The sequence below is a fragment of the Epinephelus fuscoguttatus genome, linkage group LG4, assembly GCF_011397635.1.
Source record: "Epinephelus fuscoguttatus linkage group LG4, E.fuscoguttatus.final_Chr_v1".
In the NCBI taxonomy this organism is placed as follows: domain Eukaryota; kingdom Metazoa; phylum Chordata; class Actinopteri; order Perciformes; family Serranidae; genus Epinephelus; species Epinephelus fuscoguttatus.
This window is the reverse complement of record NC_064755.1, coordinates 37,512,919-37,537,130: the sequence shown is the minus strand read 5'-3', so window position 1 is coordinate 37,537,130 and position 24,212 is coordinate 37,512,919. Positions and strand designations below refer to the sequence as shown.

The following is a 24,212-nucleotide window of genomic DNA, read 5'->3' as shown; positions in this document are numbered from 1 at the left end:
TAAGATTTGATTTTCTCTTTTAATTGATTGCAACACATTTTATAACCACACATTACAAAATGCACATCAAATATTTTATCAGGCTCAGTTTGCAACCTTATTGATAAGAAAAAAAAAAAACTACCAAAAAATATGCTTTTACAAAATAAGACAATTATAATAAAGTAAATGCCACTTTGGATAACCGTAATCAAAAAAACCCATTTTTTTATTCTACATAAAAAAAAAAATTGACATAAATAAGTTAGTATAATTTCTCAGTGTTTTTACAAAATTATGTACAAAAGGTACATTGCAAAGATTTACACAAATACACAGGCATGGTGACTGCATTTCTGAGACTAGCTGTTCTCGCTCTCCATCCAGGTGTACACTGGTCTCTTTGAATATAACCCACACTTTAGGGCCAATACAGGGAAGCTTTTAGATGCTCACATTTTGCATCCTCAGCAGGCTAACAACATTGGTGAAACAAGTACAAACATAAATGGAAATTTAAAGTCTAGGTTATCACAAGAAAATGTGAAGTCAATTAAGGAGCGCAGGCGGTGCTGGCAACCATACTGAAGCAACCATGTATTTGGTATTGTAGGACATTCAACCCCCTTTCAGAAAAAACCTCTGTGAGGAGCGTTGAGGCTGATGAAACAAAAAGGAAAATAGATGACTTTACAACACGACCTGTGCAGTTTGTATGGTCTTTGTCCTTCAATATCTGAGTACCTCACAACTCCAAATCTAAACACACCTTTACAATGTGGCTGAGGTGTGCAGGAGAACTTGAGAAAAAAAATACAAATCATATTCCAGGATTCAGCTGATGCTAAAAGCACCTATCACAAAATAAATATCTGGTGATGTAACGGAAGTCCTAAGAGAAATATTACATTTATTTTTTCCTGTGTTGATTTCCTGCAAAAATGGATCTTATAGGAGAACCTGCACTTGGTGACACAGAGGAAGGTTAAAAAAAAAAAAACATAAACAGATGAGCTACATTTGTACCGTTCTTCACTGCAGAGTTAGGAAGATGACGGAGTGAAGATACACTGTTAAGAAACTCTAAGGAGCCATGATTTTTGTTTTAAATGTAGCAATTAGGGACCGTGTCAAAGTCACACTGCTTTTCAGAAAATAAAATAATAAAAAAAAAAAAGGAAAAGAACAGCATTTTGGAAACATGTATCAAACTACACTGCAATTCTTCAAGTCAAATCAAAATTCACACTTTTTTACATAAAAGGATTTGTGTTCAAATCATAATGTTTTCTTATGTGCTACATATGGAGAGAAATATAATATAATATGTATATTTATTTACACACAGGTAGTAAAAAAAAAAGGAGCAAAAAAGGAAATCAAACCTAATTGCACACTGCTACATCGACTGCTTTTAGAGGCAGTAACTTTTTTTTTTTTTTTTTTTTTTTTTTTTTAAAATTGAGTGCCACAACTTTAGTGTTTCTATTCAGTGCTTCAACAGCGTCCTCCCCCGTCTTCAGGAGAGCTGATATGTTTCTGATGCTGTGTAGTTCCTCTTCCAAAAATAAAAAATAAAAAAAATCGGCCAACACTGAGGTTTCCCACGTAAAAGGGGAAATACATCTTCGATTCTGTGAGGAGGAAAATTAGATGAAAGGAGAGAGAGAAAAAAAACAAAATAAGAGGCTGAATGTTTGAGACGAACTTATGACACTGAGCTTCATGCATCACTTGCAGGACAGTTTTGCTGTGCAGAGTTTTTAGTTAAAAACAGAAAATATGTCCTCTTGCACCCTCACAAAGAGAGGGAGGGTTAACTTGAATGCACAAAGTATTTATGGACAGTGTGAAAAACATAAATGCACTGCAATTTCCACTGTTATTGAGCTGCTGCAAGAATTGTTTGCTCGCTCATTTTTAAAGCTGTGCAAAATGTTAAAGGTGCAAAAATAGCAGAAGGTGTGATTTTACATCAGTGCTCGATCTAGCATGATTTTCACACTTGTAATAATTTATAGAAATTTTTAGAAGGTGGCTACCACAGGGAAACATCAACAACAAGCATGCATGCAAACAAAATGTGATATTTGTCACAGAAATATAAATTCAGGTTTCTTCCTCGTCAAAAAACACAATGTTTTGCACATGTAGTTCCCTGAACTGACTTCACCCTTTTCCACAAATTAAAAAATACACTAAAAAGTCAGGTTTTAGGTAAGTTTAAGTGTCTTTCTTCTTCTGCAGCTTTGACAGTTCACATCCTGCCACGACAATGCAGATTTCATGCCTATTCTCCCTCGGCCGTGGCCAACAAGCGCACTTGATTTCAGAGCTGCACGGCTCCTCTGCACACTCTCCGCCGGCAGAGACAGATGTGTGTGTTGTAACATTAGTGTGCAAAGTGTGTGCAGCACTCACGCACTCTCACTCACACTCACACACACACACACACACACACACACACACAGAGGGAGAGAGACCAGCCCCTTCCCGTCCCTGCTCTGCTCTGCTGTGCTGTGAGGGCAGTGGCTGCTGACGTGTTACTACTACACTGTTGTTCAGCACACTTGTTGTTTACAGTTTAGTCGGAAACTCGGGCTCACCGTGGCAGGCAGGCAGGAGGCGGTTGTAGTACAAAAAAAAAAAAGGTGCAAATGTGCAGCCACGTTTTTGTCTGGGGTTACTCACAAGTGCTCTCGCGATCGATCACAGTGGATCGAAACAGGTTTGGGTGCAAAAGCACGGCTGAAAGCTTGGGTGCAGTCACCCTGCTGCGGTGAGCACTTTTACTCACTATTACTCTCTATTACTACTAAATGAATGAAGCCTGACAGACAGCACTGAGGACGTGCACACACAAAGGGGAGTGTTTTGCTTGTCAAAGCTGCACAGCTGTTTGAAATCCGAATTAAAATGTGTTTGCGCTGCAAAATGGATTGCATTACGGATACTAGTATAGCAACACAATAAAATTTGCTTTTAAAAATAGCATTGTTGTTTTATTCAGGTGTCTTTTGCGGGTGAACAACAGCTGGAAGAGGTCTGACTCCTCTACACTGACCCTCACTGTGCAGAAGCCCATTTACAAAATATAATTTCTAAAAAGTTGCATGCACGTTTTTTAATCTTACCGTTTCACGTTTGCCTCTTGGGACTGGTCTTTCTGGGTGTGTGTTCTGTGGAGTGGCCCAGGCTTGGACGAGTAACCTCCTCTGAGCTGGTGTGTGACCTCTTATTTTGGGCCGAGGGGTCTGCAAAGGCAAAGTGGAGCAGCAGTCAGTAAAAACCACTGAGAAGTAGATATATAAGTAGGTTTAATGAACTGCAGTGCATGTGTGCACACCCTTTAAGATGCACTGTTTTATTATAATCCGATTTTAGATGTTAAGAATTATTTGCAGTGCACTTGGGTGTTATAAGCACACCAGCAGTGTGCTGACTGTGGATGCCTGCTGCACAGAAACACCAGCGGAGTTACAATTATTCAGTTGCAGATGTAGTACCGTGACATGCAGGTCTTTTCCTCAGCCCGGTGCACTGCTCCGTGCACTCCATCTGCCCGTCCGCCCTGTCGGTGTCTTCGCTCGCAGCCACAACAACACAATTATGATTCCCATTTAGATCCACATTGTTATTCCCAGCGGAGCAGACGCCCTTCTCCCTCCGCGGCTGCCTGTTGTAGAAGCTCGGGACGTTTCTACAATCCACTAATTCCCACTCCAGCCTGCCGTGAGCCAGCGGCGTGTGACTGGCGAAGTCGAAGTCCCACTTGGCGGAGGCAGCCTCTTCCATCTCCCGCAAGTGTCCCTTTAAATCCCTCTTTAACTCTTCGTGGTCCACCGAGCCGAAGAGGTTCCTGCAAGCTGACGGCTTCGGGTGCTCCGACACCCGGGAGTCCGTCCGCTCCAGAGTCGGGCTCCCGTTTGATAGTCGAACATCTGACATTTTCCCCCCGAAGAAAGGCGAGAATTTTTCAAACAGCCGGCAGCGTCCAGTTTTCTACGAGAAAAAACACACCGCTCAAAAACAACGGGTATCTCCTCGTCGCTGAGCTAAGATCCAAAACAAGCGCAACAACGACTTATGCCATGCAGGCGTCGGGCTGGAGACGGTAACGGCCGCGGTGTCGTGAAGATGGAGGTCGTCTCCGCGGATCATGAAAACAAAGTGCCCGGGAAGTGAAGCCGCTCTGTCAGTCTGGTCCCGTAGTGAGAGCAACGGCGGACAAACCTTCTCAGTACCCAATATGGCGATTGAGAGATGTACTTGGGATTGAGAGTAGAGCCTGACTACGGGGGGAGGAAAAAATGATTGACACACAGAGCTATTTAAATGTGGAGGAGCGCGCTGATTGGTCGAAGCGCTTGAGCCCGCCTACTTCTCTTAAGGTGGACCGGAGGAGTTGCAGCAGGCTTGCAACATCCAGCACGTCTGCACCCAAAACCTCAAATTCTTCAAATTTAAGACTATTTTGACAAGGAAAATATTAAAAATCAAAATCATAACTGTAATTTGCATGCCCTCAAATTAATTTAAACACATTGTAACTATTTGTCTTTTTAAAATAAACACAAATGCTGCATTGTAATTTTTGTTCCCATGATTTAGATGTTTTTTAGATTTATTTTATTTATAAGGACAACTCACATTAATTAAGACTTATGTAAATGTGTCATTTGTTAGCCATTTTCAACTGCAGCCCCATGCCAAGATGCTTTGAAATCAATAAAAGGATTAAAAAAAAAAAAAATCACAGGACAATTCCCAGGACGCTGCCTCGTTAATTTCTTTACATGTGTTTTACATTTTAGCTACCAAATTACAAAAAAAAAAAAAGATTACTGTGCATTAAAATCTAAATATTAAATGGTAGGCATGTCTACTGCACTTTTAAAACATGCATCTTAATATCAAAAACTACACAAAACCCTAGGGTAGAGTTTGAGATGGTTTTGAATTTAAATCACCTATTTACCTTTCATATATTTAATTAAAAAAAAATCTGAGCCACATACACCTTCAACACATACACAAATAAAAAATACATATTTGTGTGCAAAATAACATTAATAAAACAAATAAGCAGATGCCAAAACAACATGCAGTAAGATTTGGAAAAAATAATCTGTGGGGGAAATTTACAATTATCTGTTAAAAGTGAAATTGCTTGTAAACATTCCACCTTAAAAGAGATAACATTTCTGAAAATACATAGGCTAATGCTTCAAGGTGTGGACCCTCTGTAAAAGTAGGCATATAACCCCCTCCATCTAACTATGGCCAAAACATAAAAAAAATAAATTGTACATTGAGTACATGTGTGTCCTTATGACATGGTATTTCCACCAATTCTCTGGAGCTGAGAGGGGTAAGTCGAGGTCAGCACACCCCAGACCCTGTCCTCATCTCCACCGTCCCCCAGGAGAAAAAGAGAGGAACAGATGTACGAGGACGAGAGAGCTACGCACATCTCCACGCTCAGAAGTCTGTACGTGCAAAAAACAAAAAGCCAAAAAGAAAGAAACCAACAGTGACAGGCAGAGGCCCTGCATGCTGAGAGTTAAATATAGTTATTTACACCACAGTGAAAACTTTGTGCTGGAGGGGAAAATCTAAAGCTAATCTTGAATAAATGTTCCCCTAATGGAAACACCAAATTTATAGAATCTAAAAATAAACTAAAAGCAAGATAAGTCGATGCTGGAGTTGATCCAAAGCTTGTTCCTTTCTCCCTGGTACACTTTACACCTTCCACAGCTGAGGCAGAAACAACAGCCTCATTAGGACACATGTCGGCCTCGTGTTCACGTCAAATTGGAAAAACATGATCTGCTTAAAATAGAACTATAACCTGTTTGCGAGAAATGATGCAATTTAATTTTACAGGGAGCAATTATTTACCTATGGGGTCACAGCGGGGTGTGTGGTGCAGCTGTGGCGGCCTGCAGCACTGCAGCTATGACTGGGACAATGCTTCCCCCTAGTGTCCACTGTCCGACATCTCCGGGTACAAAGTCAGCAGGAAACAATCTTTATATTAAACTCTGTTTAATACCATAGCTTTACATAAACGTCACATCTGTACATATACATATTTATGTGACAACTACAGGTAACCATTAAGGGTTTAGGCCACGCTCACAACCCAGTGTGTTCCAAAATATCAGTCCATCCTCGTCTCCTCACTGATCTGCTGAGGTGTAGTCGCCTACCTTCCCACTTTGTCCGTTATAGCTCGAACTGGTGAGAGCAGGCAGCCTCAGAGGCTGAGCCACTTGATGATGTAGAAGTTCCTCTTTCCCACTCTGAGCAAGGTGAGTCCATTCGATAGGATGTGGAGTTTGGGGATCAGAACCTGCTCTGGTTTGTCTGTCCGACTGTGGTTGATCCACACGGCTCCCTTCGAAACCATCTGATACCTGCACACAAACATTTTAAGTTAGTTTAGTACAAGGTTTCCTTCATTACCTGTCTGAAATAGCAGTTAAAGGATTAAGTGTACCGATCGAATTATGTCAGTATTACTGAGCACTAACTCATGTTAAATCATTCTGTGCCAAATTTCAGTGCCAGAGAGTGAGTGAGAACGTCAGGTTTGGACAGGAGTGCCCTGAAGGCAGCCATAGAACTGTGTTGGCTTCCCAGCGAGCCGAAACTATCGCTTCAGCGCCGACAGTTTCACCATCTGGTCTATTTTCCTCATAACTGCTACTTGTTATTGTGTTTTTCAAATTACATATTCATTCTACATATTTATCTGCTGTAACACACAGACACACAAGCAGATAGGTAGACAGAGACTTAGCTCTACATGTGATCAGAAAAGAGCAGATGAGCAGAATACAAGACAACGTCACTCCTGACGAAATAAAGAAATATAGAATTGTTGGTCCAACAAATCAAGCAATTTGAAAACATCACTCTGGGTATCTGGAACTTTGTGTGAAGGAGTTCTTTTAATTTGTCTGATGTTTTATTGAAGAAATAGTTAATCTAAAAACAACTTACATAAATTAATAATGAAAGCAATCATCAGTCGCAGCTCTACACGAACATGCACTGAAAAGTTTTGTGTGTGTGTGTGTGTGTGCGTGTTTTTGCCCAGATTAGTGCCACTGCTCCAATCCCTGGTTAAAGGGACTGTGCACCCAAAAATGAAAATTCAGCCATTATCTACTCACCCTCATGCCGAGGGAGGCTCTGGTGAAGTTTCAGAGTCCTCACATCCCTTGTGGAGATCCAAGGGGAGAGGGGGTAGCAACACAACTCCAGCTAATGGAGGCTGACGGCGCCCCAGATTCAAACGTCCAAAAACACAGAATTGAAACCACAGAATATCTCCATACTGCTCATCCGTAGTGATCCAAGTGTCCTGAAGCCCCGACATAAAAAGTTGTTTGGAAAAACGTCATTTGAACTCTGTTTTTAGCCTCATTGTGGCCTGTAGCCAGGACACTTGGATCACTACGGACGAGCAGTATGGAGATATTTTGTGGTTTCAATTATGTGTTTTTGGACGTTTGAATCTGGGGCGCCGTCAGCCTCCATTAGGTGGAGTTGTGTTGCTACCCCCTCTCTTGTGGGATCTCCGCAAGTGATGTGAGGACTCTAAAACTTCACCAGAGCCTCCCTCGACATATGGGTGAGTAGATAATGGCTGAATATTCATTTTTGGGTGCACTATCCCATTAATACACCTGATGGTAAGGGGAAAATCTGTTTTCTTAGTTTGAGTGGACTGGCCCTTTAATGTTCATATAAGCACTCTCGGGTAATGTAGTTTAATTTCTTGTCAAATATTGGTGATGTTTACCCTGGAGGAAGAATCCAGCCAGAGGCACAAATCAGAGTTTGTGCAGCAAATTCAAAACGCTTTGCTGCTGCAGCTGTGAACAAAGCGCTGTGCTGCATGTTGTAGAATTCAACCAAAATCACCCCAAAATTAAAACTGAATTGATTTAAGACGACGTTTTCTCAACAGCACAATCTTTGGCTTCCATCCACAGTTAGCAGCGTATCCTCTAATGCAGATGTTAACCTTACTGACTGATGACATAACCAGGAGGACCTACCCTCTGGGACCCTCTGGGATGGCGTTGGCTTTGCGGCAGGCGTCTATCACAGTGGTACCTGGCTCCAACAGCAGCTCGTGGAAGGGGGCCTCTCTGAAGAGCTCCTGAAGCTCCTCATCACTCATTTCCTCCAAGGCGTGCACGCTGCTGTTGTACAGCGCGTTGGTACATCTGCAACAGTAATATATGATATGACTCTTCTTATCTGAGAAGGTTGATTATCCTTGCTACAAGGAGGTGAGAGGTTACTACGGAACAGTGACCAGTGGAGTTCCTTTCTCAGTTACACTCATTTATTCTTGAACTGATTTAATTCCTGCTGCCTTTAACCCAAAAAACATAACACGTAAAGACTGTTATTATATTTAATAAAGGAGCATTAGATACAGTATGAGTACAGTACATACAGTGCATACAGTATGAAGACATGCAGGATGTTCTGACCTCTTTGCAGTCTCCAGGCCGTCTTTTCCGTGCACCAGTTTGGTCACCTCCGCAGCCAGTCGTTTATGTGCGAGGCGTTTACTTGGATCTGCTCTCTGCTGCTCCATCAGACTCTCCACCTCCGCCAGAGGCAGGAAGGTGAACAGCTTCAGGTACCTGTGAAAAGACCACACAATATACCTCAGCCTCCTACAGCGCACAGAATACCTACATCAAGAGCCAGATGAGGCAATGCGTGAACAAGCAACCATTTATGAGATGCTTTCAGATGTTTTCACTGTTCATCACTTCTTTATAATCAGAACCGATCATCAGGCTTCATCTTCACGTACCCTTCTATGCTGGAGTCAGGCTGCCTGAGGAAGAACTGGTAGAGTTCAAAGGGAGACGTCTTGTCTCTGTTGAGCCACACTGCGTTGCCTGCTGTCTTCCCCAGCTTGTCCCCGACAGAGCTGGTCACCAGCGGGATGGTCAGGCCGTACACCTCCTCACCGCTCACTCTGCAGAGGAATCAGGTTTAATTAACCACGTGCTGCATGTCTGGAGTAGGTATCTTAAAACCTGTGAGTGGAATGCTCCACCACACTAGCGCTTTTTTACATGCTTAGCCTAACCATAAGGTGTGGCAATAATTTAACATTCAGTGGACTCAAATGGGGATGATATAATCGTAATGGGGAACCAAGCCCATTTACAAAATTCATTCCTTATTCTTATGGTGTACGACAATCCGACAATATTCATCCATGTATCTCATGAACGACTCTATCCAAAATCCAAAAACTAAGGTGCTAAAAGTCAAATCTGTGATGTCATCAATCAAGTATAAAGTCTGAAGCCATCCGTAAACAATGGATTAGGAAATATGTAACAGATGACACTGAGAGCACCAAGGAGGATGTTTGGGTCTGAATGACTGAAATATTAAACATCATGCTAACAACAATCATACAGGTAGACAACTGGCAAGTGATTTGAATTATGGACATATTGTCATTCAGCCATAACTGTAACATTTAAAGATGTATAGTTAAACAAGGTTGAGATAATGGCCTTAGTTCCTCTTCGGGAGGTGCTGTCTGACGGTAAGGTAAAGCAGTGAAAATATTCTAAATGTAGTTTGTGCATACACTGATATTGATTTTTAAGGTTGGGCCTGTTTTTAGGTGGCTTAAAATTAACCACCTGAGGCAGCGTTTGCACAGCGCCGTTTCATTTTATGTTTGTGACACAGAGTTTTCTACTCGGAAGTTCATGTAAACAAACATTACGATTTGGTTTATATGGTATATTTTCTGTTTCAGAACTGAGAACACGACAATAGAATAAAGCTCACAAGAACCAGTTGCACAAAACACCTTAAGTTTTCTCCTTAAGTAGACACTTATGGCTTAATTTCTCCTTAGCCGAGGGACTTCCACAGCTGCCCAGAATCCCTTAAAAGATTTCCTAAATATTAACTCATTTACTGCGTTGAAAGAGATCTCACAGTGGTAAAAGTTTCCATGGAGACTGTTTGTTTACTTGGACTCACTCGTGATGCCTGTTTTCGCCTCACAAAGAACATATGGCAGAAGAAAAGAAGACATGAAAACCATATTGGTCAGAGAAGGAAGAGATTATAGTTCTGGAGGAATATAATCACAGAAAGCACAAACTACAGATTCAATTTGATCCCAGAATACCAGAAAACAGAAAATGTTTTTAAGAAGAAAGTGAAATCTAAAGTGTAAAATCAAAAGCATATCCATCTGGTTCTTCTCAGGGTGTGTTAGTGTTTTTCATTTTCACCATAAACTCAATCATGTTGCAGTTAAGATGGAGTCAGAGGTACCTTAGGTTTTTTTTGTTTTTATTTAATCTTGCTTTGGTTGTTAAGGTCCTTTGTGCAACGGTCTCGGGATTCATTAAGTTTAAGACCAAGCCAAGGAGAAAATACTTAATTCAACATTTTAAGGAAACCTTAAGGAGAAAACTTAAAAAGTGTTTTGTGCAACCCATTTTATTTTGAGGAAACTTTAAGGTAAATCTTAACTTAAGATGTTTTGTGCAACCAGCTGTGAGAAAGAGTGGCTCATGTTCACTAATATTAATTGAACTTCCCTAGGCCATGAAAATAACATGCTGGACTGTTTCATTTAGGAGGCGTTTCCTACAGAAGTGTATTGCATTCACTTGACAAATAAAAACAGCCCTGTTTTTCTGAGTAATTTTTTCTGTTGTTCTGAGTCATTTATTTATTTTTCTGTTTTTTGTGTATTTTTTTCTGTTTTTCTGAGTGATTCATTTATTTTTCTGTTTTTTTGGTGTATTTTTTCTGTTTTTTGGTGTATTTTTTTATGTTTTTCTGAGTATTTTTTCCACTGTTTTTCGAGGGTTTTTTCTGTTTTTCAAGGTTTTTTTTCTGTTTTTCTGAGTGATTCATTTATTTTTCTGTTTTTTTGGTGTATTTTTTCTGTTTTTTGGTGTATTTTTTTCTGTTTTTCTGAGTATTTTTTCCTCTGTTTTTCGAGGGTTTTTTCTGTTTTTCAAAGTTTTTTTTCTGTTTTTCAAGGTTTTTTTTCTGTTTTTCTGAGTGATTCATTTATTTTTCTGTTTTTTTGGTGTATTTTTTTTCTGGGTTTTTTTTTGGTGTATTTTTTCTGGTTTTCGGGGTATTTTTTCTGTTTTTCAAGGGTTTTTTTCTGTTTTTCTGAGTGATTCATTTATTTTTCTGTTTTTTGTGTATTTTTTTCTGTTTTTTGGTGGGTTTTTTTCTGTTTTTTGGTGTATTTTTTTCTGTTTTTCTGAGTAATTTTTTCTCTGTTTTTTGAGGTTTTTTTCTGTTTTTCAAGGGTTTTTTACTTCTGTTTTTCGAGGGGTTTTTTTCTGTTTTTTTGGTGTGTGTGTGTGTGTGTGTGTGTGGTATTTTTTTTTTGTGGTAATTTTTTTTCCTGAACAAGGAGACGAGATACTTCAGCATCTCTTTGTGGTTTGTTTGTCTCTTTGTAGTCATAATATGTCTCCTTGTGGTTGTTTTTTGTCTGTTTGTAGTCAAATTGTGTGTCTTTGTGGGTTTTTTTTTTATCTCCTTGAGTCATTTTGTGTCTCTTTGTAGTTGTTTTTGTCTCTTTGTGGTTGATTTGTGTCTCTTTGAGTCATTTTGTGTCTCTTTTTTGTCATAATATGTCTTTTTGTGGTTGATTTGTGTCTCTCTGAGTCATTTTGTGTCCCTTTGTGGTTGTTTTTGTCTCTTTGTCATCATAATATGTCTCTTTGTGGTTGATTTGTGTCTCTGAGTCATTTTGTGTCTCTTTGTCGTCATAATATGTCTCTTTGTGGTTGATTTGTGTCTCTTTGACTCATTTTGTGTCTCTTTGTGGTTGTTTTTTGTCTCTGTAGTTATAATATGTCTCTTTGTAGTCAAATTGTGTCTCTATGGCTGTTTTTTCTCTCTATGTAGCCATTTTGTGTCTCTTTGTAGTGGTTTTGCACGTTTTTGTCAATATTTTTTGTCTCTTTGCAGACTTTTGTACCTCTTTGTAGTCATTTTGTGTCTCTTTGTGATCATTTTTTATAAGGCCTAAAATGGTGTCTTCTTGGTGGCTAGAATTTGACAGGTGTCTACAAAGGAGGAATCGATGTGCGTTTGCCAACTGTTGACATGTGTTTAAAAAGGAAGAATAAAAGTTTGGCAGGTTGGTGTGTATGCCGAATTGAAGAGTGGCTTCTGAGAATTCAAACACAATCTTTGGTTATATTTGTTGGTGTGTACAAAATCACCAAGGATCACTTATATGTTAAATTGACAGATTTGTCATTGGGGTTCGGAACAATGCTCTCTGATGATACTAAACAGGAGACACTGCTGCTGTAATAACCTGCTGAACTGCATATAAACAGGATGGACATTTACTTGTGAATGTAATCATGGCCAGACATCAAATTGCCCAGCTGGTCGGTGCCCCCGAGCTGAATCTTGCAGCCGTATATTTGGTTGAGGTGGTGGAAGTCATAAGCTTGGAACACCTGGTAGGTGAACTCTGTCAGGCTCATACCGTCTGCGCTCCTCAGCCTGGACTGCACGCTGTGGCGGCTGAGCATGGTGCCCATCCTGAAGTGCCTTCCGGCCTCCGACAGAAACGCCACCACGCCCCAGTCCTTGTACCAGCTCAGGTTGTTCAGTACCGTCACGGTGCCCAGCTTCCTGGAGCTGTCGTGAAACAGCAGCTCGTGGTTGGTGAAAATCCTCTGGATGCTCTCCTGGATGCTGCGGGTGTTTGCCTCCACGGCGTCCGCGGACATCCGCTCCCTCTCGTGTGTTTTGCCGCTCGGGTCTCCGATCTGCGCCGTGGCCCCTCCGAGTACAGCCAGGACATGGTGCCCGGCGCTTCGGAAGTGCAGCAGGCCGATGAGGGCGAGCAGGTTGCCCACATGGAGGCTGTCGGCCGTGGGGTCAAAGCCGCAGTACACAGTCTGAGCACCGGACTGGAGCAGCTTGGGGAGCCGGTCCTGCGCTGCGTTCTCTGGGAAAGAGTCCTTCAGAATACCGCGTTTATTGAGAGAAAACAGCAGTCCGCTATGTGCAGAGGAGGAACAGTGAAAGTTAGACCTGAGTGTGAGGTAAAGACCCGGTCGCCTGAGCACAACACAGGATACATAGCGGCAGGACCTCACCATGGAGGCAGCCATGTTGGACAATGTGACAAGAACACGGAGGAGGAGGAGCTGAGGAAACCGGGGAGTTTGTAGGAGTATAGCGCCCCTAGTGCACTGGTTCCCAAGCACAGATTAAAAAGGAGGGATGGTCAAAGAGGTCACCTGCCCTGGGACCCCAGCTCCAAAAGCTCCAGGCTTACTGTATTAGCCACACGGAACCCCCCTGGGCACCCTGCACAACCATTTTGTCTGTGCACTGTACAAATAAATAATGGGGCGCCTGCTCTATCCACTAAGCCACCGATGCCCCAAAGTTCTTTCTAAAGAGAGAAGTAGATGATTCTCATTCAAAAAGTCACATTCAAAAATTTCCTTCCTTCCTTCCAAATCAAAATACATATTTTTACTCTTACCTGTAGCTATGTATAAATCTACATTGATTTTGTGCGAGTTGCTGAGTGTTGGAGGTATCAGCCGTAGAGATGTCCGCCTCCTCTCCAATATAATGGCAACTGTCCCTTTAATAGTTCATTCAGTGGTACAAATGCAATATACTGAAGTTACAGGTTTGACTGCACACCAATAGGTGGCGAACTAGCATCAGGCCCAGCTGACCAGCCCAGAGTTAAAGGGATAGTGCACCCAAAAATGAAAATTCAGCCATTATCTTCTCACCCCTATGTCGAGGGAGGCTCTGGTGAAGTTTTAGAGTCCTCACATCACTTGTGGAGATCCCAGGGGAGAGGGGGTAGCAACACAACTCCACCTAATGGAGGCTGACGGCGCCCCAGATTCAAACGTCCAAAAACACATAATTGTACGCAGTGTACAGAGAGGCAGTTAGAGCTACAGGCTACAGTGAGGCTAAAAACAGAGTTCAAATGACGTTTTTCCAAACAACTTTTTATGTCGGGGCTTCAGGACACTTGGATCACTACGGACGAGCAGTATGGAGATATTTTGTGGTTTCAATTATGTGTTTTTGGACGTTTGAATCTGGGGCGCTGTCAGCCTGTCAGTGGTGTTGTGTTGCTACCCACTCTCCCCTGGGATCTCTGCAAGTGATGTGAGGACTCTGAAACTTCACCAGAGCCTCCCTCGACATATGGGTGAGTAGATAATGGCTGAATTTGCATTTTTGGGTGCACTGTCCCTTTAAAGCCGTACACTGAGGTTACAACCTAAAGATGATCAGGCGTTCTAATATGTGTGTGTCTGCTTATTTCATCCAGCAAAGACACAGCATTACTATAGAAACCCAGTTAAGGTTTTTAAAAGGTAAAGAGGGTGAATGTCATCAATAATTAAAATGAAGTTATGATAACTTTTAAAGTAAAACACATATAAATGCAAAATGTGGTGGATTTAAAAATCATTTTATTTTGAAATCCATTCAAAGTCAACTTGTTCCATTGTTTAAATGACTAGATATACATTCATCAAACATTTACAGCATTGTTACCAAGCCACAGTACACATTAACAACACATCCAAAGACAGTCTCTGTTGTCTCTTTGCATGACACTATAACCACAAAAACTCCATGAAATCCAGGAAGAAAAAAAACAAAACAAAAATAAATCAAATTCCTAATTCCTATGACTGCTGCCCCCCGGTAACATTTTTCTGTCAGTTTTGAAAAAATAAAAAGGTCATATCATTATTAATCAAGATTGTTGGTGTGTGTGTGTGTGTGTGTGTGTGTGTGTGCGCGCTGTAAGGCAGAGCACTAATAAACGTCTTCCAGACAGAATAAAAGAGAGACAGAGATAAAGAAGGAAGAACAGTATCTTTCTAGGTCCTGAGCTAGTTCAACAAAGGAAGACTAGGTTTCCCTGATACAAGTTAAAACGTCCCTTGTCAATTCAACACAAAACAGACATTCCTAAGGGTAAGCAGACATCACAAATTTACACAACATCTCCTCCGGGGCTCTAGTGTGTCAAACATTGTGTGTTTAGTTTCAAACGTCCGTCCTTTTTTAAGCAATTCCTTCATTGTTGCTATTCTGTACCGGCTTCAATAGCACATTTGAGCCTCTGTCTTGCTGTACATAGGTTTCCTAAATCTGCTGTGACATCATTTCCTGTCTGCGCGGCCCTGTTGTGTCAGCTGATTCCAGCCGACGACACAAACAGTTTTAAAGTGTGTGCACCAGTCAAGTCTTCTTTATGAATCTCTGGTGTTTTATGGCATGGGCACACGCTAAGGCACAGATTGTTTGTGGTTAATCCCGGCGCGTACCCGGGAACTACAAAGTCCCAGGAATCTCACGAAAGGGAAAAAACCCGAGCTGCGCTGAATGAGTTCTGCATGTGGGACTGACATTCTGTGAGAAGATATATTAAGTAAGTAGAGGCAGCTTGAAGGTCAGTAATCTACTCATGGCATAATGTTTGGTGAGTTAGTACAATATAGCAGCGAGTGAGGAGAGAAAAGTCGAGACAAAAAAGCGCGACACAAACAGGATTATAAAACAGTACATACTGCATTTTCATTACTGCATCTTCTTGACTGTAATAGCACGTGATGTGATGCAAATCATGAGAGCACTCAGTTTCTCTATCGTTTCAACAGCAACAGAAAAACAAGCGTGTTTGTTCAACAACAGGAGCTAATTATGGATGATTTCTGATAATAATGATGAAATTCTGTGCATATATTACCCAACTTGTTAAAAATATGCAACCTGAGAACAGAGTATAAAAAGAGGAGACTGATATTGTGTGATCAGTGCTGGGCTGTAGCTTGATTTTTTGCAACTGATAAAAGGTCACGGGAGGTCAGGTTTGAAATCAACCACCCAAAGCTGTGGGCGAATGCAGCCCTGCACGGCCCACATATGCTTTCACTTTAAATCATAAGTGTTTAATTTAACAAAACAAAGAAGCACAGTTGAAATGAGCTGAATGCACGCTGCAGCATTGATGGTTCTCGATCTAAAAATAGCAATAAACAAAAAAGGAATGTCCCCGACGGGAATTCAGATCTATGGATACTCAGATTACCAGTTGCCCTGTTACCCTTAAGTCTATTTACACTGCACTCATCAGTCGTGCCATTTCAAATACACAATTATCTGATTTAGTCATATATATATACTTTAGTATGAAAATATGATCCAATTCAATTATAACACAAGTGTGTGGCATTTAAGTAAAAAGAACATACAGTACATAACTACATTTACTGTAAAAGTATTTAACAAACGGAGGGATACCAAAGTTGATTGCCATTAGTATCTTGTATACCTTGTGGGGTTAAAAGTCAGGGCGAGCAGTCGGTGTGATCGTTTCAGCTATGTACATACTCTGTTTATACAATGGGATGTAATTATAAACACAAGGTCCATTTCTTGTCATCGATTTGTGATGATTTTAGGAGATTTTGGTTGGATAAGTAAATGTGGGGCATTTACATTTCTATCATCCAAACTATCAGCCATGCATGACTTCACTGTCGCATGTTCATTTACTACAAAAGGCAGTGTTATAACAAAACACAGGAGTGGCCTCTTCACATGCAACGTACCGTAAAACTTCAATTAAAAGCCTAGTCCCAATTAAACACCCATGCTGTGTCTCAAATCACGTACTTCTGTACTTATTAATATTTTGAGTGCATAAGTGCGTTCACACTGAGAAGTATGGAAAAATGCAGTGCACTATGAGCACCCGGATGGTGCGCTCAAAAAAAAAAACGGTCAAGAAGTTGAGTGTGGAACTATGGACACTTCTCGCCCTCAGTGGTCGCCATCTTGGCTACGTAGAGGAAGGGGAGGGACCACTTTTCAAAGTGGAAATGGCGGCCGAGGACTGTGCGACCGTGAACGGCGCTGCATTGTACAAACGTGGTTTTTTTGCACTAAACACCACTATACTGTTGTCGGGTATGAGCCAGCAGTATGTTTATTGGGTTCATTTAGCAGTCTGTAATGATTTGCTACTGCGAATGCTAATGCTAGTTTGCTAACTAGCTAATTTGCGGTCGTCATTTCCGGTGAGTGCACAACGGTCGTGTTTGGTGTGAGACAATACTACCCTGTCGAAATTCGCGCACTACGGCAATAAGAACATAGTGAACACAGTATACTAACGGAAGAACGCGATTTGAGACACAGCACCAGTCTCTTTTACTAAGAAAGGCCTGTCTCAATTAGAGGCCTGGTCTGGTTGCCAAGCAGTTCATGGGTTGTTGGCTACCTCAGATTATGTGTCTATTCCTCGATTACCCTGTAAGTTATTCATATTCCTTTAGTCCGTAAGGTCCTCAGATCAGAAGAATCAAAAGGGTTTTTCATAAAAATGAATCCAAGTTGTGAGCATTGTTTTAACAAGATAAAGTGGTGTTGTGTTGGTATGTCAGGTGCCGAAATCCTCGAGTGCTGTAGCTCTCACTCTGATGTGCTGAAGCCTAATTCTTAAATAAGTAATATTCATACTGGTTTAAATCAACAATTTGATTGTATATCCCATCTTTACTGATTAACAGTTTTGTGTGAAGGGAATTAAAAGCCTGTCTCAAATATAAGTTGATTTCAGTGATTTAAGCAAATAATAGCCCGGGCTACTAATTGAAGTTTTACGGTAATCGTCATGATAGAGGACAAAACCATCTTGTGGAAATGCATTTGGTCTTCATCCGTCACCAGACACTTGTCTAATTGTTAGAAAAAGCTATTCTTTAAATGTCTAAAAAGACTGAAAGGGATTTATCTTACTAAGACTAAAGTAAGTGCAGATGGCCACATGCTTGTTTTTGCCTTGTCTTTTGATTTTGCCAAAAATGGCCAGGAAATTTTAGAGAAACTACAAGAGCAAAACAGAACACTTTTCTGTGACAACAAAAATAACTGTTAACGAGGAGGCAATCACATTGTGATTTCCCTCTAGGAAAATCATTTGCCATCGTATAAAAAATCTGCACGTAAGACCCCTGAATCTTAATCAACTGCATGTGTTATGAGGAGCAAACAGCCAGTGAAATACAATAGAAGGCAGAAACACTGACAGGAGAAGGAGGAGAGACACAACATGACTAACTGAGAGGAGAAAAATATATATAATGACATGTATTTTTATAGGAACAGGGCTTCACCGGGTGAGACATTAAGAAACAGATTAATTCATTTCTGGCAAATCCACGTTAAGTCTGCCTGTATTAAGGTTGTAATGCGGTTTATCTTGGTGTTAGCCCTTAAACACCGGGACTGAAAACAGGATGGAGTGCCAAATGTCTTTGCACTGTGAACAAGGCATTTAACAGAGTATAAAACAGTATCATATTAACATATCGCAGGCGTGTTCGTGCTTCAGATGTGCATTGCGGTGCCTGTATAGAGTGAATCTGTGCCTGTGATCACTTCAGTCTTGAAAAACCTCAACACTTCTTACAAACTTAAGTTTTGCGTTCTTATTCTGAAGCGTAAAAATACTATTGCCTGTGCAGTTTGTGGACACGTTGAGTGACAAGTGATGATGATCCATCCCAAGTCTTGATGACGACTCACTAGGAAGAGAGAAGAATATGAAAGACGTTGATTTCCAGTATCATTACAAACACAGTATGGCTTAGAAGACTTACAGTACAAATAAATGATTATGTTCGGGAGCCTGGTGGCACCGCAGCTGTGTCTCTGCGTACAAAAAGGTGAAGAATCACACTGGGAGGTGCTGTGCTTGATAACCATCACCACCCATCACTGACAGCCATTTTGTCAAAAGCTGCCCTGCTTGAAAATGATATCGTTACCGTCTTAATGCTGCTGCCAACTGACATCATTTGGGTGTTTTTTCGTTATGAAGGTATATATGGCTCTTTGCTCTTTGACATCACTCTAAAAATCTACTTTCAAGCATAATGCTGGAGTGGTGACTATCAAGTTCAATTTCTTTCCTCATTTTAGGGTTCATTTAGGGTCGGACAGGGATAAGCATGGAGATCACCTCAGATACTTCAAATTAGTGTTTGGTCAGACATTGCATACACTGGTATCTAGATAGGGGCTCTATCAGCTGCACATCATGTCTGCACACATGACTGTTCTGCCAATGAAGGTCCATACAATGGAGTGAAGAGCACTGTGTCAGACCATGAGAATCATCAGCCTCTTGCCAGGGCCTTAACGGGACCTCCTGTGCCAACCAGAAGCCAAAGCTAACTCTTGCTGCATTATTAAGTGGTTCGACCTAGCTTATGGAGGACTCTACTTCTTCTTCTGTCCCTGAAAATGAGGAGATGATTTGTAGAGTGCCTCTTCTGGTTATTCCTCCACAACCCCCCTCAGTACATGTCTCTGTAGATCTCCTGCAGGAGAGGGTGCAGTGAGGTGTCCTCTGTCTTTTTGATCTCCTGCACCAGCTGTGCGTGCTCAGTGACCAGCTGCCGGAGGTCAGCCAGTTTCTGCAGCAGCTTGGGGAAGAGGAAAGAGTCGTCCGGGTGGTTGGCCAGCAGATGGAGCTGTAGCACCTGCACAATGCTCTCCTGCATCCGCTCGATGTGTGCAACGTTCACCAGGCCTGGGCGGTCTAATCACAGAGGAAGAGAAATAAACTTGAGTGAGGCTTCTTGACTATAATCTACTGTTGGAGTAATAATAATGTTCAACAGCAAGGTAGTACTAGAATGCCTTCACATATTCTGTGATACAGATTTGCTTTGAGTCCAATTAAAAGTTCCCAAAGAGCAAAAGGAGACATAACATACTAAATCCCACACAGAAATTAATAGATTAATTATAAAGGTTGTGTTTTTTAAGGTCGTGCACAGAGCTCATCTGTCCAAGCCTTGTACAAATATTGGTTGGACGATTTCCAAACCTTATCCTCAACCCTCAACTTAGACCTGCAACCTAACCCCCTGGTCACCCTCTTTGGTACCACCGGAGAAGATGATGTAAACCTTACTCCAATTCAACGCCGTACACTGTCCTTTGCCTCTCTGCTGGCCAGACGGGCAGTTCTAATCAGAGGGAGGGATGCTGCCCAGCCCACCCATGCCCAGTGGCTGGGGGACATTATTTCATGCCTTAATCTTGAAAAGATACGCTACTCAATTTGTAATACAGACAAAATTTGGAAAAGGTTTAGGGCCCCTTTTCTGAAATACTTCCAGAGTTCTCTCCTAATATTGGGCCTGACTTTGAGCTCATCTGTCTTTTTTTTTTGTAGTATTCAGAAGATGAAGAACCATCCCATAGATGATATTCCGGCTGCTATTTGGGGTTAGTAGAATGGGGAGGATTGGGCTTGGATTTCATGCTTTGTTCCTGGTTTGATACCTGCAGTGACTATGCATTATGTAAACCTGCTAAAGTTGAATAAAAATATTCTTGATAAACATTTTTCCTGCATCCTCACCTCCGCAGCAGATGATAGCAGCCACAAACAGAGCCAGGTCACTGTCGTCCAGCTCCAGCGTGTTAAACTTCATCGCAAACTGGAACTTTGGCTCCATCATGTCACTGAACGGCCGCCGCAGGCTCTTGAGGAATTCCCGGGTGATGAAGCCTGAGCCGTATGCTACAAGAAGCCCGTCCTTGTTCATACTGGAGGCGAGCATGGCGAAGAGGGCCTCGTACACGCCGTATTTCAAAAGAGTCACCTGATCGTTGAGGTCCAGGCTCGAGAACCCGGGGACGGACTTTGCGAACTCTGTGAGCTCGGTGACGGTTTCCACCGACGTGCACTGGCAGCAGTGGAAAATCCGAACTTCTGCCTCCCTGTCCTTCAGTGATCCCACTGAGCCCACCATCTTCGCCACCAGCGTCTGCTCTGCCAGCTGGAGGGTCTCCATGTCGTGGATGACGAAAGGCTGTGGACAGTCGAGAACAACAAACTCTTAGCTATACGTGTAGAGGATGTTTGAAAATTGGTTTCCAATTGAAAGGCAACACAGTCGGTGCTGTGTGTACTGTGATTTTGGCCTACATAAATAAACCTGACTCCATAAATATGGAAAAGCTGAGTCAGCAAAACTCTGTGTAAAACAAGTGTAGTGAATGTGGTGTTTACCCATAATTCTTACTCAAAAGAGAGGCAAAGCCCAGAGCCCTTATTGACTCTTGAATGTTTCCACGATGACATACTCTCCTTGACCCTACACCTACATAATTATGGATGTCACTCTTGGCGCTCAAAAGAGGTTTGAGATGCAAATAATTCCCCTGGAAACATAAACACAGCGAATGTTGAAAGGTAAGCAATGTAAGGGCAAAGAGGGTAAACCACCATTTCTGTTTAAACTAAAGTCCAGTTGACAAATTCTCATATGAAAAAGATGTACACACAATCCTAATTATGTCATTTAGGGTACCGGCATGTAAATGTAAGTAGCTGTTTAAGCCCTAGCTAGCAGTGATGCCCTCGATGCCCTCGTAGGTGTTTTTAGCTGTGTCACTGTTCCCACAGCGTCTGATGAGCAGCTACACCTGCTGCCACACATCAGACCCGATGAGCTCTAGCTCACGAGTGCTGTGCTAAATGTGGGTGAGAGTAGCAAGGAAAGGCATGAAGGGACGTGACTCCGAGTGGTTTGACTTAACACAACACTTCAGACACAACAGATCATTTACAATAAGACAAGTTGTTATAACAAACACAATGTACTTCTGAACGAGGTGTTTGTACATTTTTATAATGCTAATTCATGCATTTCAGAATGCCCCAAAACTTTGTGTGCACGGACGTTGTACACAGTAAATATCTTGCCTCTGTTTGTGTTCACTGTTTGATTTGATGCTGTGTGATTCTGCAGCAGCAAAGTAGTAAAATTGTCATCTTGTTGTCAACATAACCTCAGGCGCTGGTACTTCAGTGAAATGAGGAAAGTTCAAAGCCCACAGCTCTTGTTGACTCTTAAGATTTCCATGACGACATAATTACACTCCTTGACCCTGCAGCTACAACCTTATGGATGCTCAAAGGGGTTTGTAGACCTTTTTTCATACATATTCATCAGTTTATACTGCAAGCAGAGCCAAGGGTGCTACACTGATAGTACTACAAATTGCCTGGCTGACTGCAGTGTGCAGCAGTTTAGTCTTATCATGCTCCAGAAGCTGTTTAATGTGAAAACACTGCAATGTCTCAACAAGACTATAGCGCTTTGACGAGCTTTCATGACACACAGGAAGCTAAAAAAATAACCTCTATCAACTGATATCTGCATGTGTAGGCAGATATCTGTAGGCAGTGGGAGAAGATTTTGGTATCGCTGCTCTGGTTTCCGTCTGTAGTCTGAGTAGTGTTGACCAATAACATTTTAGCGGCCGGTAAACAGTTCATGTGGAGAAGCGGAGTGCATTGGCTGAAGTGCAATCTTAGAACCCATTCGCTTTATATTTAGCTTCATATCAGCTTTTTTTTGGTTTCAATATCTTCTCTCATATGCAGATATCTGTTTCCAGAGATTAGCTGAAATGACTGGCGCACAGAAGAGAAAATCTTGGCCCGCATGCACCCAATGGCTACACCAGATCTCCTGAGGTATTGGCCGTTGCCCCCAGGCGAATTAATTTTTCCTAGGATGATGAAGGCATGACCTGCCCTACTCTGCCTCTGATTAGCTTTCTGCGATATTCTTACCCTTACAAATCTCACTCTTCTTGCTTAAACCTGACCAATCCAACCAACAAAGGCAACAAGTACTAGCCAAAGGAAAAGGGCACACCATGATTTCGCCATCCTACGAGAAGAAAATTTGCCTCTCCCAGAGGCTTATCATTGTCAGACCGGTAGCTGATGGACGACAAGTGTCTACAGCAATGCTAGTGGCTCTGTGAGGCTGTACATAAAGGCATAGTGCACCCAAAATGAAAATTCAGCCATTATCTACTCACCCATATGCCGAGGGAGGTGAAGTGAAGTTTTAGAGTCCTCACATCCCTTACGGAGATCCGAGGGGAGAGGGGGTAGCAACACAACTGCACACCTAATGGCTGACGGCGACTCAGATTCAAACGTCCAAAAACACATAATTGAAACCACAAAATATCTCCATACTGCTCGTCCGTAGTGATCCAAGTGTCCTGAAGCCCCGACATAAAAAGTTATTTAGAAAAACGTCATTTGAACTCTGTTTTTAGCCTCATTGTAGCCTGTAGCTCTGACTGCCTCTCTGTACACTGCGCTCACGTGTGTGCGCTTGTGCTTGGAGACCATGAGACATGAGCACCACCTTCATGTGTGTTCACGTGCTTTTGCTGGTCTCGTGCGCAAGCTTTTTATGTCAGGGCTTCAGGACACTTGGATCACTACAGATGAGCAGTATGGAGATATTTTGTGGTTTCAATTCTGTGTTCTTGGACGTTTTAATCTGAGTCGCCGTCAGCCATTAGGTGTGCAGTTGTGCTGCTACCCTCTCTCCACTTGGATCTCTGTAAGAATGGCTGAATTTTCATTTTTGGGTGCACTATGCCTTTAAGCACAATGATGCTTTGAGCTAAATGCTAACTTGAGCATAACAACATGCTGATCTTTAGTAGGTATAATATTAGCAATGTTCACTGTCTTTGTGAAGCATGTTAGCCTGCTAGCATTGGCACAAATAACAGTTGGTGATGGAAATGTATTTATTGCTGCAGGTTTCTGGTCATAAACCAAACGTATAAGACGTATCATCATTTTGACCTGATGATGGCACTAGATGAAAAGTCAGAAGATCACCAATGCTGGCTTCATCCTCTGGGGACGATGAATTTCTGATCAAAATACCACATCAATCCATCTTATACTTGTTGCTGAAGTGGTGGACCAACGAAACATGTCATAGCCTTCCTCGGTTATGTTTGCTACACTGAACCTTCTCATAGAACTCAATAGATATTATCATTTCTAAAACGGCAATCTCACTCTTGTATTTCCCAATAAATTCTCAGGTATATCCATATCCAGTCTACAGTGTACCCAAGAGCAGCAGCAGCGACAACAGCTTGACATTTGTGTAGCTGCTTGTTTCCTCAGGGCTTAAGTCATCCAGTCAAGACGATACTGTTTAGATGAATCACTGAATTGTGCCTCAGCGAAACCAGTCAAATCAGACAGCAAAACTAATATTGGTGGCACATGAATCTGAGCC

The 24,212-nt window shown here is 41.8% G+C and overlaps 3 protein-coding genes across 3 annotated transcripts in view; all 3 read right to left on the bottom strand.

Moving 5' to 3' along the window:
* On the bottom strand, positions 1-4,266 carry cdkn1bb (cyclin-dependent kinase inhibitor 1Bb). The gene is made up of 3 exons (XM_049574363.1): positions 3,486-4,266; positions 3,114-3,233; positions 1-1,613 (listed from the first exon to the last, which is right to left on the bottom strand). Exons 1-2 carry the CDS (start codon positions 3,925-3,927, stop codon positions 3,118-3,120), a joined length of 558 nt encoding a protein of 185 aa, XP_049430320.1. The 5' UTR covers positions 3,928-4,266; the 3' UTR covers positions 1-1,613; positions 3,114-3,117.
* A 363-nt stretch (positions 4,267-4,629) lies between these two features.
* Positions 4,630-13,180, bottom strand: yars2 (tyrosyl-tRNA synthetase 2, mitochondrial). Its single transcript, XM_049574357.1, has 5 exons — positions 12,394-13,180; positions 8,831-8,998; positions 8,499-8,654; positions 8,055-8,225; positions 4,630-6,401 (listed from the first exon to the last, which is right to left on the bottom strand). Exons 1-5 carry the CDS (start codon positions 13,167-13,169, stop codon positions 6,242-6,244), a joined length of 1,431 nt encoding a protein of 476 aa, XP_049430314.1. The 5' UTR covers positions 13,170-13,180; the 3' UTR covers positions 4,630-6,241.
* Positions 13,181-14,810: 1,630 nt separating this feature from the next.
* The window catches only part of pparab (peroxisome proliferator-activated receptor alpha b), a 50,801-nt gene continuing 41,399 nt past the window's right edge, over positions 14,811-24,212 (bottom strand). The window contains exons 6-7 of the mRNA XM_049574358.1: positions 20,495-20,948; positions 14,811-19,663 (exon numbers count right to left, since the gene is read on the bottom strand). Coding sequence (XP_049430315.1) covers positions 19,419-19,663; positions 20,495-20,948 — 699 coding nt within the window. The 3' untranslated portion in view covers positions 14,811-19,418. The remainder of the gene's footprint in view (positions 19,664-20,494; positions 20,949-24,212) is intronic.

Excerpts from the sequence above, each read along its gene's own strand:
- cdkn1bb (XM_049574363.1), bottom strand. The coding sequence starts at position 3,927 with ATGTCAGATGTTCGACTATCAAACGGGAGCCCGACTCTGGAGCGGACG. Across the intron at positions 3,234-3,485 it reads GAAAAGACCTGCATGTCACG|ACCCCTCGGCCCAAAATAAG; the intron begins GTACTACATCTG and ends TTGCCTTTGCAG.
- yars2 (XM_049574357.1), bottom strand. The coding sequence starts at position 13,169 with ATGGCTGCCTCCATGGTGAGGTCCTGCCGCTATGTATCCTGTGTTGTG. Across the intron at positions 8,999-12,393 it reads GGCCATGATTACATTCACAA|AGTGAGCGGTGAGGAGGTGT; the intron begins GTAAATGTCCAT and ends ATTCCTCTGCAG. Across the intron at positions 8,226-8,498 it reads GGCCTGGAGACTGCAAAGAG|ATGTACCAACGCGCTGTACA; the intron begins GTCAGAACATCC and ends TTACTGTTGCAG.